Source organism: Carassius auratus, chromosome 25 (genome assembly GCF_003368295.1).
Source record: "Carassius auratus strain Wakin chromosome 25, ASM336829v1, whole genome shotgun sequence".
NCBI classification, from domain to species: Eukaryota; Metazoa; Chordata; class Actinopteri; order Cypriniformes; family Cyprinidae; genus Carassius; species Carassius auratus.
The window spans coordinates 5886597-5903517 of record NC_039267.1 but is presented as its reverse complement, the minus strand read 5'-3'; the positions used below and the strand labels follow the sequence as shown (position 1 = coordinate 5903517).

General features: G+C 35.5%; 1 protein-coding gene across 7 annotated transcripts in view; it reads left to right on the top strand.

Moving 5' to 3' along the window:
* Positions 1-16921, top strand: part of mical2b (microtubule associated monooxygenase, calponin and LIM domain containing 2b) — a 52026-nt gene that overhangs the window by 29766 nt on the left and 5339 nt on the right. For 2 of the 7 annotated variants that reach the window (XM_026202263.1, XM_026202262.1), the window contains exons 19-30: positions 5-109; positions 1735-1857; positions 2024-2116; positions 2710-2814; positions 3595-3781; positions 3895-3959; positions 5388-5466; positions 11850-11967; positions 13177-13256; positions 13779-13850; positions 14753-14862; positions 15043-15862. In XM_026202263.1, the coding sequence (XP_026058048.1) occupies positions 5-109; positions 1735-1857; positions 2024-2116; positions 2710-2814; positions 3595-3781; positions 3895-3959; positions 5388-5466; positions 11850-11967; positions 13177-13256; positions 13779-13850; positions 14753-14862; positions 15043-15862 (1957 nt within the window). Of the gene's footprint in view, positions 1-4; positions 110-1734; positions 1858-2023; positions 2117-2709; positions 2815-3594; positions 3782-3894; positions 3960-5387; positions 5467-7386; positions 7632-11849; positions 11968-13176; positions 13257-13778; positions 13851-14752; positions 14863-15042; positions 15863-16921 lie in introns of those variants that run through there. The other 5 variants (XM_026202266.1, XM_026202264.1, XM_026202265.1 and 2 more) reach the window with 5 other exon arrangements.

Genomic DNA, 16921 nt, shown 5'->3' with positions numbered 1-16921 from the left:
GCAGAGAAAAGTGCAGGCTGAAATTACTAGACAGTTCAACAAAAAGAGCATTAAAGAGCGTGCTCAGCAACTGAGCTGCATGTTCACTGGCAAACCACCTCAACTTCAGGTGAAAAGCTAAACTTCAGGTTGCATTGCGTCAGTAATACTAACACATGATGGTATATCCCTGCTTACTGTGTGCTTACAAAACTTCAGTGGCCAGTTTAGGCAAGGCAAGTTTATTTAAATAGCACATTTCATATGCAATGGTAATTCAAAGTGCTTTACAAAAAAGAAAGTCAAATAATCATGAAACTAGTTCATTTAAATTTAAAAATCGATTTAAAATGAATGTAATACTAATAAAATTAATATAAAATGATTATACATAAAATAGAGTGCTATCAGTTTAGATGTCGCACAGAGCTCTTTCAGTAAATGCACAGCTGAACAGATGAGTTTTGAGTCTGCATTAAAATGTGACTAGTGTTTTATCACATCTGATCTCTTCTGGAAGCTGGTTTCAGCTGCGGGCAGCATAATAGCTAAAAGCGGATCCCCTTGTTTTGTGTGAACCCTTGGTATTTCTAACTGATCTTAATGATCGGAGGGGTCTGTGAGGTTTATATTCAGTGAGCATATCCATTGAGTGATATATAAACAAGTAAACGTACTTTAAAATCAATCTTAAATGTAATTGGAAACCAGTGTAAGGACCTGAGGACTGGTGTGATATGCTCAGATTTTCTGGTTCTAGTCAGAATCCTGGCAGCAGCGTTCTGGATGAGCTGCAGCTGTCTATGTTCTGCTGAGGAGACCATTACAATAGTCCACCCTGCTGGTGATAGAGGCATGAGCATGTTTAGTGTGTTTTAACAAGTGCTGTGTGTTGCCTTTTGGTTTTTGTCCTTACTTGACCTCATGAGGGATTTTCCCTAGAAAGGACTTATATGTGCCAGCATCTGGTGGTGTCTGTCTTTCGCCATGCTTCATTTACAGTGACCTTTTCTTTTTCATCCTGACTTAAATAATTATTGAACACAACAACTGAGGCAGAAGAAATGCAGAACAGTTTGTTTGGTCAGCACGCTTTCATTTCAGCAGAACTAATCAAGAGTGCATAACAGTCACGTTGTGGTTGGCCACTTTGCCTGAATGCAGTCCTCTATTCTTTCTTTCTGTCTTTCTTTCCATTTTTCATTCTCTCCTATAGAGAGAGTCTGAGACCCTCACGTTTTTTACCAATTTAATGATTGTATAATATTTATAACTTAAAAATATTCTATTAGAATATTAAATATTATTTAAACATTAATATTATTATAAATGTATTTATTAATAGTACCAATTTAATTTCTTTATAACAATATTTAAAATTACCTATTAATATTTTAATATCAGCTCCACTTTAATAATAATAACTGATAATAACAATAATGAATTGATACAAAGTTACAATATTTATTATAATTATAAATATTAATATTTTAGTAACATCGTCATTAATAGAATACAATTTATTGTTAGTAGTAGTATATTTTATTTATTATAACAAATATGTAAAATAATGCTGTATTTTACTATAATAATAAAATGAATAAATAATTTATTACTAGTAGTGGTAATTATTTTTTTATTATTTTATATCTGTCCTCCCCTTCTGTCATCTTAGTGTTCAGTTTTTGTATAATCTTTGGATTATGATTTATTTTTTGTTTCTGTTTTCTACATCTTCCTGCTCTCCTCACACAGGCAGATGAAAACTCTTCTGTCGTTTCTTCCTCTCCTTCCGAAGCCTTCTCATTTCACGCTATCCCAGAATCCTCTACTCTTTCCTGTCGTCTGTCCCCTGTTCCTTCAGTCCAACACCAGCAGGTAAAACATTGTGATTATATTAATAGTAATTAGTGGAGTTCTCTTGTTTTAGACTGCATTAACACTCTGAAGTATATCTGCACAGACTGTGGTTAGAGGTACATTACAGAATATATCAGAATCTGTGAGTGATTCATATTGAAAGGCATCTTCCCATTGGTTGTAGTGCAGTGAAGATTCAGAAACACAACTGAAGGACGATAAACACACAGATCGCTCTGAAATCAGACGTGTAGAGTGCATTGACCCCTCCAAACAGGTATTTAAGCTGCTAATAAACTGACCTTAACCTTGCATAAACATTATAATGTTTTGTCATTGATAAAGATGTTTTCCTTCATTTTTTTGTACAATTCAGAAAATTAATTGATTTCTAACTAGGCCCGTGTAAAAACAGTCACGCAGTTGTTCTTCCTTTTGAAGGAGCGTCAAATGTGTTACACATTGAATGCATGAAAGAACACAATAATTGTTTTTATATAGTAGTTTGCTGAGAGATTGCAACACTTTAAGAAATGTTGCTTTTTCTTAAGTTCCTATACCATGAAGAAATAAGACTGTGGTAAAACTCATCATATTTCTATATAGTAGTATTCCTTATTCATAGATAGAAATCTATTAAATGGGAGTATAGAAATAGGGCATTGTTTCTTTAAAAAAAGTAAATGGAACTTTCATGAAAAAGAATGCATTTAAATATTGTACATACAAAGACTTGGCTTTTCCACACTTTCACATCTGTATCACTCTCCACTATGGTTTGAATATCTACTACATTTTTCTTTTTCCTGATTTGCTTTGTTTTATTTCTATTCTCCTTCCCCCATTCATTTCTTCACCGCTGATCGTCAGAGAACGGTAGGAAAGGTTTCTTCTGCTATTGGTGTTAAAGCTGCTACTCTGGCCATATTATACGAGACCGATCACAGACCTAACAACCCCTTCACCCTCTCGCTGGTAAGCAGCTTCTGTCCCGGGACAAGGTTGTTTCTTGAAGCTACAGAATCCTCTGAAGTTTTCAGAAGCCATGTTGTCATTTATGTGAATCTGATGTCTTTTTATTCTCCCAACAATGTTTCAGCCTCAGGATGTAGGCCAATGTCATGAGGTTTTCCTTTATTTCTCAGTTGTTTTCTATTGTTAAATGGTGTGTTCAAATCTTGTGGAAAGTGGAAAAAAGTGCAAAAACGGCATGTTCTTTTGCTGAAGGCCACAACTAGTTAAGAGAGTATTTGTCCACAGACAGAGGTCAGAAGAAGTGCAGAATCTGGGGCAGTCATATACAGTTCTTATATCTGGCTAATCAAAGCACAAGCTTTTTGCCTTATTTTTCAGGACTATGTTTCATGCTTTGGCTTAAGCATTGTTTTATTGACCTATTAACAAAATATTGTGCCCTTTACATATTGTGTGATTTCACTGACCTGCTAACTTAAATCTGTGATGTTTCAACCAGTTTCTAATTTTCTCATTAAAACAGCTGATCAATGTGCTAGTAATATAGCAAAATACTTAGCATGCCATGTAACCTATATAAAAAAAGTTTATTTTTATATTAATAATATGATTTAGTAATTTGATTTTATTTAGAATGTTTTTGAATTTATTTATATATTTATCCATAAGTAACCTGTGTCTGATCTCATTGCAGTGTATTAGAACAATGTTGTAACAGCTCAATTTAGTTTGATCCCTTTTATCCCTTCTCACTGTTGAATGGATGACGTTGTGTTTCAGACCAGCATGCGGAAGGAGTTTCCTCTGGCTCTGGGCGGCAGCGACACCTGTCACTTCTGTGAGAAGCGTGTGTACATAATGGAGCGGCTCAGTGCGGAGGGATACTTCTTCCACAGAGAGTGTTTCCGCTGTAACATCTGCGGCTGCACACTGCGGCTCGGTGGTCATGCCTTCGACTCCAACCAAGGTTTGTTAGCGCGAGGTTGCGTTTATAATGCCATTTCTGTTTATTAGACTGTCTGCTACATGTAGTGTGTGGTATTGAATGGAGTACATCATTTACTTGTTATTTTCTTGCAGGCACTTTTTACTGCAAGCTGCACTTTTCTCAGAGAAACATCAGCAGTAGGCATCGAAGAGGAGAGGTAATGCTAATAAATTATTAAACAGATGTGGTCAACCAATAAATCAGTCAGTTATACAGTTTAGAATTAGTTATACAAAAATATTTGACAACAGAATGCTGTGATGGACCAATAATAATTTATTTAAATCAGTTATTTAAATCATTTTTATTTACATCTGATGCACTCCTCATTTTATTTAAAAGGTGTTTGTAATTTAATAACAATGCATGCAAATTCAAGGTCGAAACAGAACAAACTGAAAACAAAGTCCAAACAGTGACATGGAGGGACAATAAGTTAAAGGTGGTGTTGTTTTTAATTATTATATTTATTATTAGTAATCAAGATCATCTAGATTTTATTAATAATAATAATAATAATAATAATAATAACTTTTCAGAATAATTTGTATTATTCAGTCATGTATTATTACTATTAATATTAATACATATAACTAATAATAGTAAACAATAGTAATAGTAATAATCATTATTATAATTTAATTATAAAAGCTATTTTTATTTACAGTAGTATATCAATAGTAGTAATAATTATTAGTTATAGGTTGTGTTATTAATTATAGTTATTATTAATAATCAAGATAATGTAGATTTTGTTAATAATAATGATAACTTTTCAGAATAATCTTCATTATTCCATCATGTAGTAGTAGTAGTATTATTTTTATTATTATTATTATTATTATTTATACCTATGACTAATAATAGGTGTAACACTAATAATAATAGTAATAATCTAGATAATCTAGATCTGTTCATTATTCTTATTTTATATTCATTATTCATTTATAATTATAAGTTATTAGTAATTTATTGTTGTTGTTGTTGTTGTTAATACCTATAACTAATAATAGTAACAACAATAATACTAGTAATCATTATTATACACAATTATAAAAACAATTTTTATTCTTTATAATAGTATATAATCATTAGTTATTAGAAATATAATTAGTTATTTGTGACAGTGTTGTGTTTAATCATTAGAACTATTATTAATAATCAAGATAATGAAGTTTTGGTTAATAATCAGAATTTCTATAATCAGAATAATCAGAAGATTATTTTAAGAAACATTTTTATTGTTCAGTCATGTATTATTATTATTATTATTATTATTATTATTATTATTATTATTATTTATAATAGTATACTAATAATAGTAATACAATTAATAATAATAGTAATAATCTAGTTAAATTATTATCATTATTATTAGTTGTTTTCTTTTTATTATTTATAGTTATTAGTAATAGTTGTTGTTGTTGTTATTATTATTATCATCACTAATATATACATTATATCTGTCTGGTGCAGCCTACTTGCCGTATCCTATGCACATTTGAAATGTACATTAGAAGAAACTTTTAGTTTAGGTTAAATGTTCCCATCCTCTTCTGTTTTATGTACATCCTCATTATTACAGATCAACGGTGTTGGCAGACCCTCGCCCAGCGTTAGTACTGATTACACAGCCACCGACAGCCTCCGCGGCCCTTCCTCAGGTACCCTGACTTCCCTTATTAGGAAACGTCTGCACTGGCCACTGCACGTGGGCCGCACACTGTTCGGTACGCCCCGCCAGCTTGCCCGCTGGATGTATAAGACGGCCCGGGCCGTAGGGCTACACCTCAGAGAGCGCCAGGAGGACTATGCATTCCTTTATGAGCTACTGAGTCTGGGTGTGCCCTTCATATACATGCTGCATGAGATGACGGGCCAGATGAGCCGAGAGGCCATCGCTCCCTCCCCAGTGAGCATGATGGAGTCAGTCGAGCCGTACCGGGGGCTCCAGCTGCCTTAAAGGGTCCTCGGTACCGCTGGACTGACGAGGGAAGGGGCTTCCTAAACTCTGTAGACTGGGCCAGTCCCTTACACTGACATCGTTAGTTTATTAATTATAATATTTAGTTATTTCTCAGTACCTTTGACAAAGTTTGACATAATTTGAAGTTGAATTTAAATTTTCTTAAAGGGACAGTACAAACCAAAAAGACAATTGTCTTTTATTTTATTTTTTTATTTTTTTACTTACCCACATGTCATTCCAAACCTGTATGACTGACTTTCTTCAACATAACACAAATTAACATATTTTAATTAATGAGAAGTGTGTCCATACAATGAAAGTCAATGGAGTCAAATGTTATTTTTTTGTTTGTGGTTTTATTTTTTGGACCCCATTGACTTTTATTGTATTACAAAAACATCATCAACATTCATCAAAGTATATTATTTTGTGTTCTACAAATGAAAGTAAGTCCTACAGGTTTGGAATGACATGAGTGTGTAAATGATGAAAGAATTGTCATTTTGGGTGAACCGTCCCTTTAAGAACAACCATGGCCCTACAGGGTTTAAGAAACATTCAGTGTTCGTAAATATTCCTTTAATTGAAAATGTAAGATCCAAAGCTGATAAACTAAGAGCACTTTACAGAGAAGGGTTGTGCCGCTTTATCCTAACTGCCTGAAACTGCCGGTTAACGGGACTGCAACGTTAAGAGGTCTGCATCTCCCCTTGTTCAATGTGCAATGGAAATGCCAAACAGTATTAAAATGCATTTTGACGACTTTGTTAATGAGGAAATATGATACGCTTTGTCTTTTTTTTTTTTTTTTTTTTTTTTTACTTTTTCTTAGTTTATGGCTTTTTGGGGAATCTAGATTATGGCTTATAACCAAAATTGTGGTGGTGTTTTTTCCTTTGTGATGTAATGCAAATAGTCTTTATTGGTCAAATGCATCCTATTCTGCATTGATTTCTAATGTAAAAGTGGAGGAAATGTCCCTCCGTATCACCGTGAATAGGGTACCTCCAATTGTTCAATCAATCAGTATGCAAACATTCCACTAAATGTGTGGTGTAAAGCTTTAAAAGTGTATTTTTGTTGTTGTTGTTGTTCTTGCACTGTTTTATCAGTGTTTAAGTGTACTGAATATGCATAATTATAGTTCTGGAAAATTCACCCTTGATTTTAGTGCTATTTCTCTCTCAATTTCCTCTTTTCTCTTCATATTGCACCCTTTTCTACATCATACATAGTCTGTTTCAAGTTTCCAATGCTCCAACTTCTGATTGGCTGAACCGTGAGAGCAGGAACGTGATTGGCCTGCATGGGTCAGGTGATCAGATTGTTTAGCTTTGCACTGGCTCCCTTAACTTTAATGTTAACCGCAGTATTGTGAATGCAGCATGGGTCTAATGTATGAACATTTCTTATTAGATATACCAAACATCGCTGTCCTTCACTGGAAGTCGCCATTGCATTTGTTTGCTACCAAAGTTAACTTACTAACAGAAATGCACTTGTACGCTCTACTATCCCAGCATGCTTTTTAAATGCACCTGTTTTTCCAGTACACGGCATCCCGTAAAGTAACCTCCCTTCTTGTTTCTCTCCGTGTTTGTCCTCTCTGTTGCAGAGGCTGCTTTACTATCCCAATCCCATGTAAGAGCACTCTCTTGTTCCTTTTCCTAAAAACAAACTGAGGTCGTCCTATAAGAAGACTTAGTTTTGCACAATTTTTCAAGTCCTTTAAGGATGGTTTTTTGTAAATTTTATCTTACTATTTCTTTGTATATTTCACAATAAAAGACTGTTTTTCTCCTAATTTATCATACATTTAAAGCCTGTACGCATAAAATAAATTCATTTTTAACTCTAAAAGTTTGTTTCTGCTTTATTGTCTGCCGATTCAGTGAGCTTCCTGTGTAACCCTCAACAAAGATGTATTTGTACTCATCAATGCAACTCCCAAGCTAATAAGAAGAAATGTAACCCAACTATCATAATTAAGTATACGCTTAAAAAATGACCCTGTACCAGATGTATCACACCCAGATTCACAAACATAATTCTCCCCCTTTGTCTAGTTTTTTCACTTTTCACACATTTTAACTTCACATCCCATTTTTTTAAAAGCATTGGAACTGCAACAAACCATTTTTAAAGAACATGTTTAGAACATACATCAGACCCATTTTAAATTATGTCTGAATTCCTTTACAGTCAAACTTACCTTGGTTCTTTTGGGTCTTTTCTATCCTGTCCTTTTATCTTTTTGTAGGTGATTGCACTGCCTTCTATTTTGAACTCAAATGATACACAATAATCATTTCAATTATAATTTAAATACTGCAGGTAAAAGAAGTATTGAACACGTCACCATTTTTCTCAGTAAATGTATTTCTGATTAATTTTCACCAGATTAACATTTTGTATAAAAGCTTTTGTTGGTAATGACAGCTTAAATATTCCTTCTGTATGGAGAAACTAGTCGTATGCATTGCTCAGTTGTGATTTTGGCCCATTCTTCCACACAAACAGTCTTCAAATCTTGAAGGTTTCATGGGCCTCTATGAACTCTAATCTTTAGTTCTTTCCATAGATTTTCTATTGGATTCAAGTCAGGTGATTGGCTGGACCTTTCTAGCAGCTTTACTTTCTTTGTCCGAAACCAAATGAGTTTTCTTGTGTGTTTGGGATTATTGTCTCACTGAAATATCCACCCTTGTTTCATCATCCTGGTAGATAGCAGCAGATTTTTATCAAGAATGTCTCTGTACATTTGCCCATTCATCGCTCCTTCAATTATAGGAATTTTGCCAGTGCTAGAATGATGTTTTTGAGGTGATGTTGGGTGCCGTTTGACCTCCAAACATGGTGTATATTATGGCATCCAAAGAGTTGAATTTTGGTCTAATCGGACCAGACTCAATTCTCCCAGTATTTCACAGGCTTGTCTAAATGTGGTGCAGCAAACTTTAAACAAGCTTCACCGTGTTTTTTCTTCAGCAGTAGAGCCTTGCTTGGTGAGCGTGTATACAGGCCACGGCGGTTGAGTGCATTACTTATAGTTTTCTTTGAAACTATTGTACCTGCTGATTCCAGGTCTTTCTGAAGCTCTCCACAAGTGGTCCTTGGCTCTTAGAAAACTCTTCTGATTATTATTTTCACTGCTCTGATAGAAATCTTGTGAGGAGCACCTGGTCGTGGCCTGTTTATGGTGAAATTATGTTCTTTCCACTTCCGGATTATGGCCTCAAAAATGCTCACTGGAGCATTCAGAAGTATAGAAATCCCTCTGTAACCAATGCCATCAGTATGTTTTGCAACAATAAAGTTGTGAAGGTCTTAAAAGAGAGCTCTTTGCTTTTACCCATCATGAAATGTTTCCTGTGTGACACGTTGGTAATGAGACACCTTTGTATAGGCCGTCAGTTGGGAACAAACTAATATTAATTTCCACTGACAAGGGGCAGGACTGAGTTTTAATCACTGAGATATGTCTGCTGGTGTCTTGGCTTTCCATGCTTTTTTGCTCCTCCCTTTTTTTATGTGTTCAATACTTTTTCCCTTGGGTCATTCCACTTTATTACACAGAACTTAATTTTTGATTTTTTTTGTTTTACTATCTTTGTATGTATTGATTACTAGGGTTGTTACTGAAATCTGGTGAAAATTTAGTCAACGGCACTTTTAGAAATATATTAACCGAGAAAAATGGTGATGTGTTCAAAACTTATTTTCTCAGCTGTGTATACATGTGTATCTACAGTGGGTACGGAAAGTATTCAGACCCCCTTACATTTTTCACTCTTTGTTATATTGCAGCCATTTGCTAAAATCATTTAAGTCAATTTTATTCCTTATTGATGTACACACAGCAGCCCATATTGACAGGAAAACACAGAATTGTTGACATTTTTTCACATTTATTAAAAAAGAACAACTGAAATATCACATGGTCCTAAGTATTCAGACCCTTTGCTCAGTGTTTAGTAGAAGCACCTTTTTGATCTAATACAGCCATGGGTCTTTTTGGGAAAGATGCAACAAGTTTTTCACACCTGGATTTGGGGATCCTTGCAGATCCTCTCCAGTTCTGTCAGGTTGGATGGTAAACGTTGGTGGACCGCCATTTTCAGGTCTCTCCAGAGATGCTCAATTGGGTTTAAGTCAGGGCTCTGGCTGGGCCATTCAAGAACAGTCACTGAGTTGTTGTGAAGCCACTCCTTCGTTATTTTAGCTGTGTGCTTAGGTGTCATAGACTTGTTGGAAGGTGAACCTTCGGCCCAGTCTGAGGTCCTGAGCACTCTGGTGAAGGTTTTCATCAAGGATATTCCTGTATTTGGCCACATTAATCTTTCCCTCGATTGCATCTAGTCGTCCTGTCCCTGCAGCTGAAAAACACCCCCACCCCACTTGGACATGTGATTAGCAGTGCCTGGTTTTCTCCACACATACCGCTTAGAAATTTGGCCAAAAAGTTCTGTCTTGGTCTCATCAGACCAGAGAATCCTTCAGGTATATTTTTTGGCAAACTCCATGGGGGCTTTCATGTGTCTTGCACTGAGGAGAGGCTTCCTTCAGGCCACTCTGCCATAAAGCCCCGACTGGAGGACGGCTGCAGTGATGGTTGACTTTCTACAACTTTCTCCCACCTCCCGACTGTATCTCTGGAGCTCAGCCACAGTGAACTTTGGGTTCTTCTTTACCTCTCCGATAGTTCAGTTTGGCCATACGGCCAGCTCTAGGAAGGGTTCTGGTCGTTCCAAACGTCTTCCATTTAAGGACTATGGAGGCCACTGTGCTCTTAGGAACCTTAAGTGCAGCAGAAATGTTTTTTTTGTAACCTTGGCCAGATCTGTGCTTTGCCACAGTTCTGTCTCTGAGCTCTTCAGGCCGTTCCTTTGACATGCACTGTGAGCTGTAAGGTCTTATATAGACAGCTGTGTGGCTTTCCTAATCAAGTCCAGTCAGTATAATCAAACACAGCTGGACTCAAATGAAAGTGTAGATCCATTTCAAGCATGATCAGAAGAAATGGACATCGCCTGAGTTAAATATGAGTGTCACAGCAAAGGGTCTGAATACTTAGGACCATGTGATATTTCAGTTTTTCTTTTTTAATAAATGTGCAAAAATGTCAACAATTCTGTGTTTTTCTGTGAATATGGGGTGCTGTGTGTACATTTAATGAGGAAAAAAATGGACTTAAATGATTTTAGCAAATGGCTGCAATATAACAAAGAGTGAAAAATGTAAGGGGGTCTTAATACTTCCGATACCCACTGTATGTGTATATATTTTTTTCTTTTTATCAAGCTATTAAAATAGCCTTAGGGTCTCACACCCCAAAGAGAAAATGAGAGTTTAATTGAATGTATTCATATCCATATTTCATTTAATTAATCTTGCTATTTTGTGTAGGCAAAATATGAAGATAAAAACTCTCAAATCATTTTGTTGGGGTGGTTTTGTGTGCAAGATGTACAGGGTTAAAAATGAATGAAAAAATAATTCTTTTAGAAACTTTGAGCTATGTCTTTTAACTCATCTGACACAAAAAAGCAGTATTGACTGCAGTATACAGCATATACATGAATGACTATCATAGAGTGTGCTAAAGGGAAAGAGAGCTAAATAGTGAGGGTTAGAAGCTATTGAAAAACACTAATCAAAACAGACATTCATATGGAGAGTGTCTCAAGGTTATAATGTCTGTTTAACAGGAATAAAGAGATGAGAAATTAGTTAACATATAGCCAAGTGTTCAGACATACTGTTATCTTATGAAAGCTTTCAATGACCTTATACCATCATTTAAACAGGAATTCAGCTTTTACAAACCTTTTAATTAAAGATCCACTAAAAAGACTGCCATGGAACATTTTATAAATTAAAGTTACTCTTCAGGGATATGTGTAATAATAATAAATTAATGTTAATTAATAAACAAAATTTGTTACTATAAGATGTTGTTGTTGTTGTGCTGGTGAAATCCAGACATTAAGGTACGTAATCTATTCTGAATATGGAGAGCATGATATCAGGGTCTGGTTTATAAATTAATTCTGTCATGTGTGTGCGTGGACCCCGCAGGAGCCGAATCAGACTCCAGATCTCAGAATGACCCAAAGGGTTTGTCGAAGCCCAGTGCTCCGGCTGAGAGTGCAGAAGTGCAGGCTCTCTCAGGCTCAACAGAGGTCATAAATATGAGGTTGGTTTACACCATTCACTTTAAATGTGAATGTCTAATAGAGGTCTAACGGTACACGAAAATAACGGTTCGGTATGTACCTCGGTTTTGGCGATACTGATACTGAACAGTGACGTCAAAACCAAGGTACAGCTGTAAAATAAAATATTTATTTATTTCAAATTAAACGGTGGATTACTGAACAAATTGCTCTTTCTTGAAATAAAATTCAACTTATGCTTTAAACTATAGCGAGACCTTTTACATTACTATAAGATTGCAATCAACAACAAAGCCCAGTCTTCTATTTAATTCGCCTACTATTCATTTTTAAATATAATAATCAACACTCGACTTAGAAATGTGCAGTTTACATGTTTGTATACATAATGCAGTTCTTAAATTAACTTCTAAATGTATATGTGTTGTTGAAATATATTCATTTACACAGTGGCTGTCATAGGCTATATATATAAAAAAAAAAGTAAAATATGAGTAGGCCTATATAGTCTAATATTTCACGAAAAGCTCTTCTCTAGACTTAATTTATAGCGAACTAACATAACATGCTTTGTGTCTTTTGTTTACTAGCTGTTCTTTTTGAGGTCTTTAAACCAATTGAAACATTGGTTCAGCGATTACTTGAGGCATGAGATGTTTGTTTGTTTTTTTACATTAAATCTATCAGTAAAGAGTAAGGGGTGATTGTGCTCGGCACGGTTTTAACTGAAGCGTTTATACAGTGATCCGTCGTGCTACATCGAAGAGCGTCAAAATTGTATTTATTGTTTGGATTCCTGAAGAGAAAAAAAAATTCACATCATTTTAAAAGATAAGACTTTGTTTCTTATCAAGTAGCAATACATAAAACTGCAATTTCCAATGAAGTTTCACTCGTGCAGTGCTTAAAACAATGCAGTATTTGTTCGCTGAACAAACCCAACCGAAAGACAATTTAAGTCTAAGAATGAAACTTTTCAATAAAATATGTACCTGTGTCGACATGTTAGACTCCACATGTGTTACTGGGCCATATGAGCGAGAGATACTGTGTTAATCAGTATTTCTACATTGTCTAGAGTGAACATTTCTTTAACATTTAATAATTAATAATAGCTGTAGTATTTATTATAATTACTGTACTGTTTTAATATTATTAAATAACTAAAAATAATAAAGTGTGAACGCTACAAAGATCCTGTCTAATACTTTCTTTTGCCTATTTTGGAGTAGTGAAGTCAAAGATTCATCTAAAAAGCCAGATCCTGCAGATCCTGCAGCTGTGTGTCCTGATTCTCTGCTGCAGAAAGGTCAGTCAAAACTTAGGTTTTCCTCATAGTTTCACAATGTCACAGCACCTCCTGTTTTTGTCTTTTTATAATGACCCCAAAATGTATTTGGACACTTTTTAGGTCACATATTGAAATGCACATTACTTTTATACAAGGATGGCTTAAATGTCTCTTTTGCACTATTAATTACTGGATTTAAGTTCATCTCTGAGTTTCCTGCTTGGATTTTCATACATTTTTTGAATGAGGTTAAGGAGTGGCAGTCAAAGCCAGACTTTCCCGTCGACTTTATATTATTTTTGGCCCGTGGACTTGTCTTGAGCGAGATGAACATTTTGTTCGGTCACACATGTAGCTTGTTAGACAACAGCTGTTGGATTTGTTTGCTTAGCTCGTCTTTATTGGCTATTGGCTGAAAACACATTCCAAAGTGAAACAATAAATATACACTGAAACTTTGCATTATGTATATAGAAATAAAATGCTCTTAAATGATCAATGTCACTTTAAGTGCTCACTTGGAGTTTCTCTTTTTTTCAGCAGTGAAACGCTCCACAGCCAAAGGTGAAATGACCAACAAAAACAACCTCTGGAGGAAGAAAATCCGATCCAGTAAGTATCATTCAGTCTCCCACAAATAAAACCAACAATATGGAAACCTTCAGACACGGCAGAAGTGTTTATCCTTCCCACTGAGCCTGTCTTTTTCAGTAACAGTCTTAATTCTCGGTTGAGTTTCTATGCAGGCCGGAGTTGTTTATCTGCTCAAGGTTGATAAAGAGCTCAAAATAATGAGTCTATCTGTGTCTCAGCTGAACATGCTGAATGATTCAGCCTTGCCTATTGTAGTGTCTGTGATGTTAGATGCCATACAAGACTAATCTGAATTCATTTGTTAATCCTGACTGGATTAATATCAAGCGTCATGCATGATCTATTTATAAAAGCCAAGACAGCTTTTGGTCGCCTAAACACATGTGCTTTATTATTAGAGCTCAGTTTCCTGGTATTTTGCAGCGAAAGCAAAACTCTAAAGCAACTTTTTCAAAGGCTTTACATTCAGACTACGTGTCTCTTGTTGGATGCTGGTCATATCCTCTCTCTTCACCAGAGGACGCTGCTGGTCTGTTTCACAGCCATTGTTTGAGATCATACAAAAGCTATTAGTACAGGCAAACATTTAAGTCTTTTCAGTATATTTTAAATGTTTTGCATACAGTTAATTCTAGATCTTTATTGTAGTTATTAGCTCAAGTTAGCCATTGTTTACCATGTCATATTCCTTGCAAGCATAACTTGGCTAATATGAAATGATAATTCAGTGAAACTAACCAGAGTGAATACAAAATTTCACAATCTAGTTTCTGAATTGAAAGGGTATTGATTTATTATTATTTGCTCATACACATAATTATTATTCATGTTTATTTTCTAGTGTTATTTTTTTTTTTTATTAATTAATTAGATCTGTGATCACTCATCAAAGCCCTTTGTGGCATCATTTCCTCACGCAGCTCTGCCCCTCGTCCTGATTAAGAAATTTCACCGTGGAAAACCAGACGATAAAACTGAAGCCCTGGCAGATGAAGATGGAGACTCAGACTTTGAGGAGATCCATGAATCTGTAAACAGATTTACATTCACTTTGTCTGTCAATCTGTGTAACATCATTGTCTAACCTCAAATGATCACTTTTTGACTCCAGCTGGAGGTCGATTAAAATAGTATTTAATTTAATTCTATTAACAATTCTTCAATTGATATGTCCATGAGCTGATGAAGATCTTTGTGTTTTGTCAAACAGCTCTCCGTAACGAAGGCTGCAACATCGACTATAGAGTCTGGCTGCCCCCTAATGGAGGACAAGAAGTCAACACCCATTGAAGAGATCCCAAAAATCCCTCTCTATCGCACACATTTTCCTCCCGAATCCCCAAAACCAAGAACTTCCTCTCCAGAGCCTGTCATCGCAGCCGATCCCTCAGAGACGAGCTCCCTCAGCCCCAAGAAGAAGCTCACACTGTCTTTATCTGAAAAGGAGAAGCTTCTCGACTGGGACTTGGCTGCTCCTGGAAAGCCCTCGACTTCTGGAGAAGAACAACGGGACGGAACTTCAACGAGTCCTCCGAACGATCAACCAGAACCAGAAGCTCCACCAAAACCAAGCCGTCCTCAACCTGAACCCACTCCTCCGCTCCTTGGCTTCCAACAGTGGGCCAGCAGTCTCCGGAAGTCCTTCTCCACCAGCAAAAAAGGAAACAACCCTGTGGTTCTCAGGAGAAACAGACCTCTGAAAGCCAGGCCGTTGTCTGAGGGCTCCTTCAACCTCAGTGGCTTGTTTGGCAGCAGCATTCAGAGCAACCAGGATGAGGAACACAGCATCACATCTACTGATGTCAGTCAGTCCAGAGCGAGGACAGAAAGTGAGCTCACCTCGTTACTGGAGCAGGTGGCTCTCAGCTCCAAGACCCACACGGGCACGAAAGATGACATGGCCTCTTTACCGCCCAGAAAACTCAATTTCTTCTCCTCTCTGCGCATTAAGAGGAACGAAGAAGCAGATCAGAGGAAAGGAGACAACCAGAAGGACATCTTGACCATTCTTTCCAGGTTCAGAAGCAAAGGTAATTGCAGGTTAAAGTGACCATTGACACATTTTAAAATCACTTAATTAAAATGCTAGAGAAAAATAAGAGCACAAAGAATTTAACCGGTGCAGCAACATAATTTCACTTCTTTATGGTGTAAATGTATGACACAACATAAGTTTGGTGATTTAAAGTTTTGATGCAATGCGCTGTTTCCATGACGTACACGTGCACAAAACCCATGCTGCTGGTTGTGTTATCTTCATTGTTATATGCAGCACGGTTGTCTTTTATATAATGCAGTCTAATCTCCCAGTGGCTTTCATTTATATTCCCTGCATACAATATTCAGGTAACTGTGGGACATACCACTTTCATCTTGTGATGCATCATGCCATATACATCCCACATTGTTTGCTGCACAATGTTTTAATGGAATAGGGATACAGTTAAACACATGTCATTTCTAATAATGGATCTGTTCTGATGAGCTGGTTCATGTACATTTATGTTCATAATCAGGATAACTGTTTTTTATTATTATTTACAATACAAATATTTTCATGACAGTTACTTTATTTTTGAGCCAGTATAAGTGATACACTTTTTTAATATTACATTTTTTTTCATATTTATTAACTGATATTGGTATTATTTACAGAATTTTATATCATTTATATAAATCAGATTTTTTTTTTTAAATGTGCCTTCACCTAAAATAATGTCATCGTCATTTTCTTTCATTATTAGCCAGTATTTATTTTAGTTGCTTACTGATAATTTCCTTAATTTTTAAAATGTGCCTCATTAGTTAACTAATAATTAACATTTTGTTATAATAATAATAATAATTATTATTATTATTTTAATTCTTATCACTTGTTTGTTTATCTATATATTTACTTGCTTATTTCGATACCAACTCATACAGTAAATCCCTAAATGGTTAAAGATGCCTTGAGCTAAAATAAATTGACTTTGTTGTATTATTATTATTATTATTAATATTATTGATAGACCATATTGGGTTTATATTTGTTTGTTTTTATAATTTACTGTTAAATCCCTTAATAATAATCATTCTGCTATTTAAAT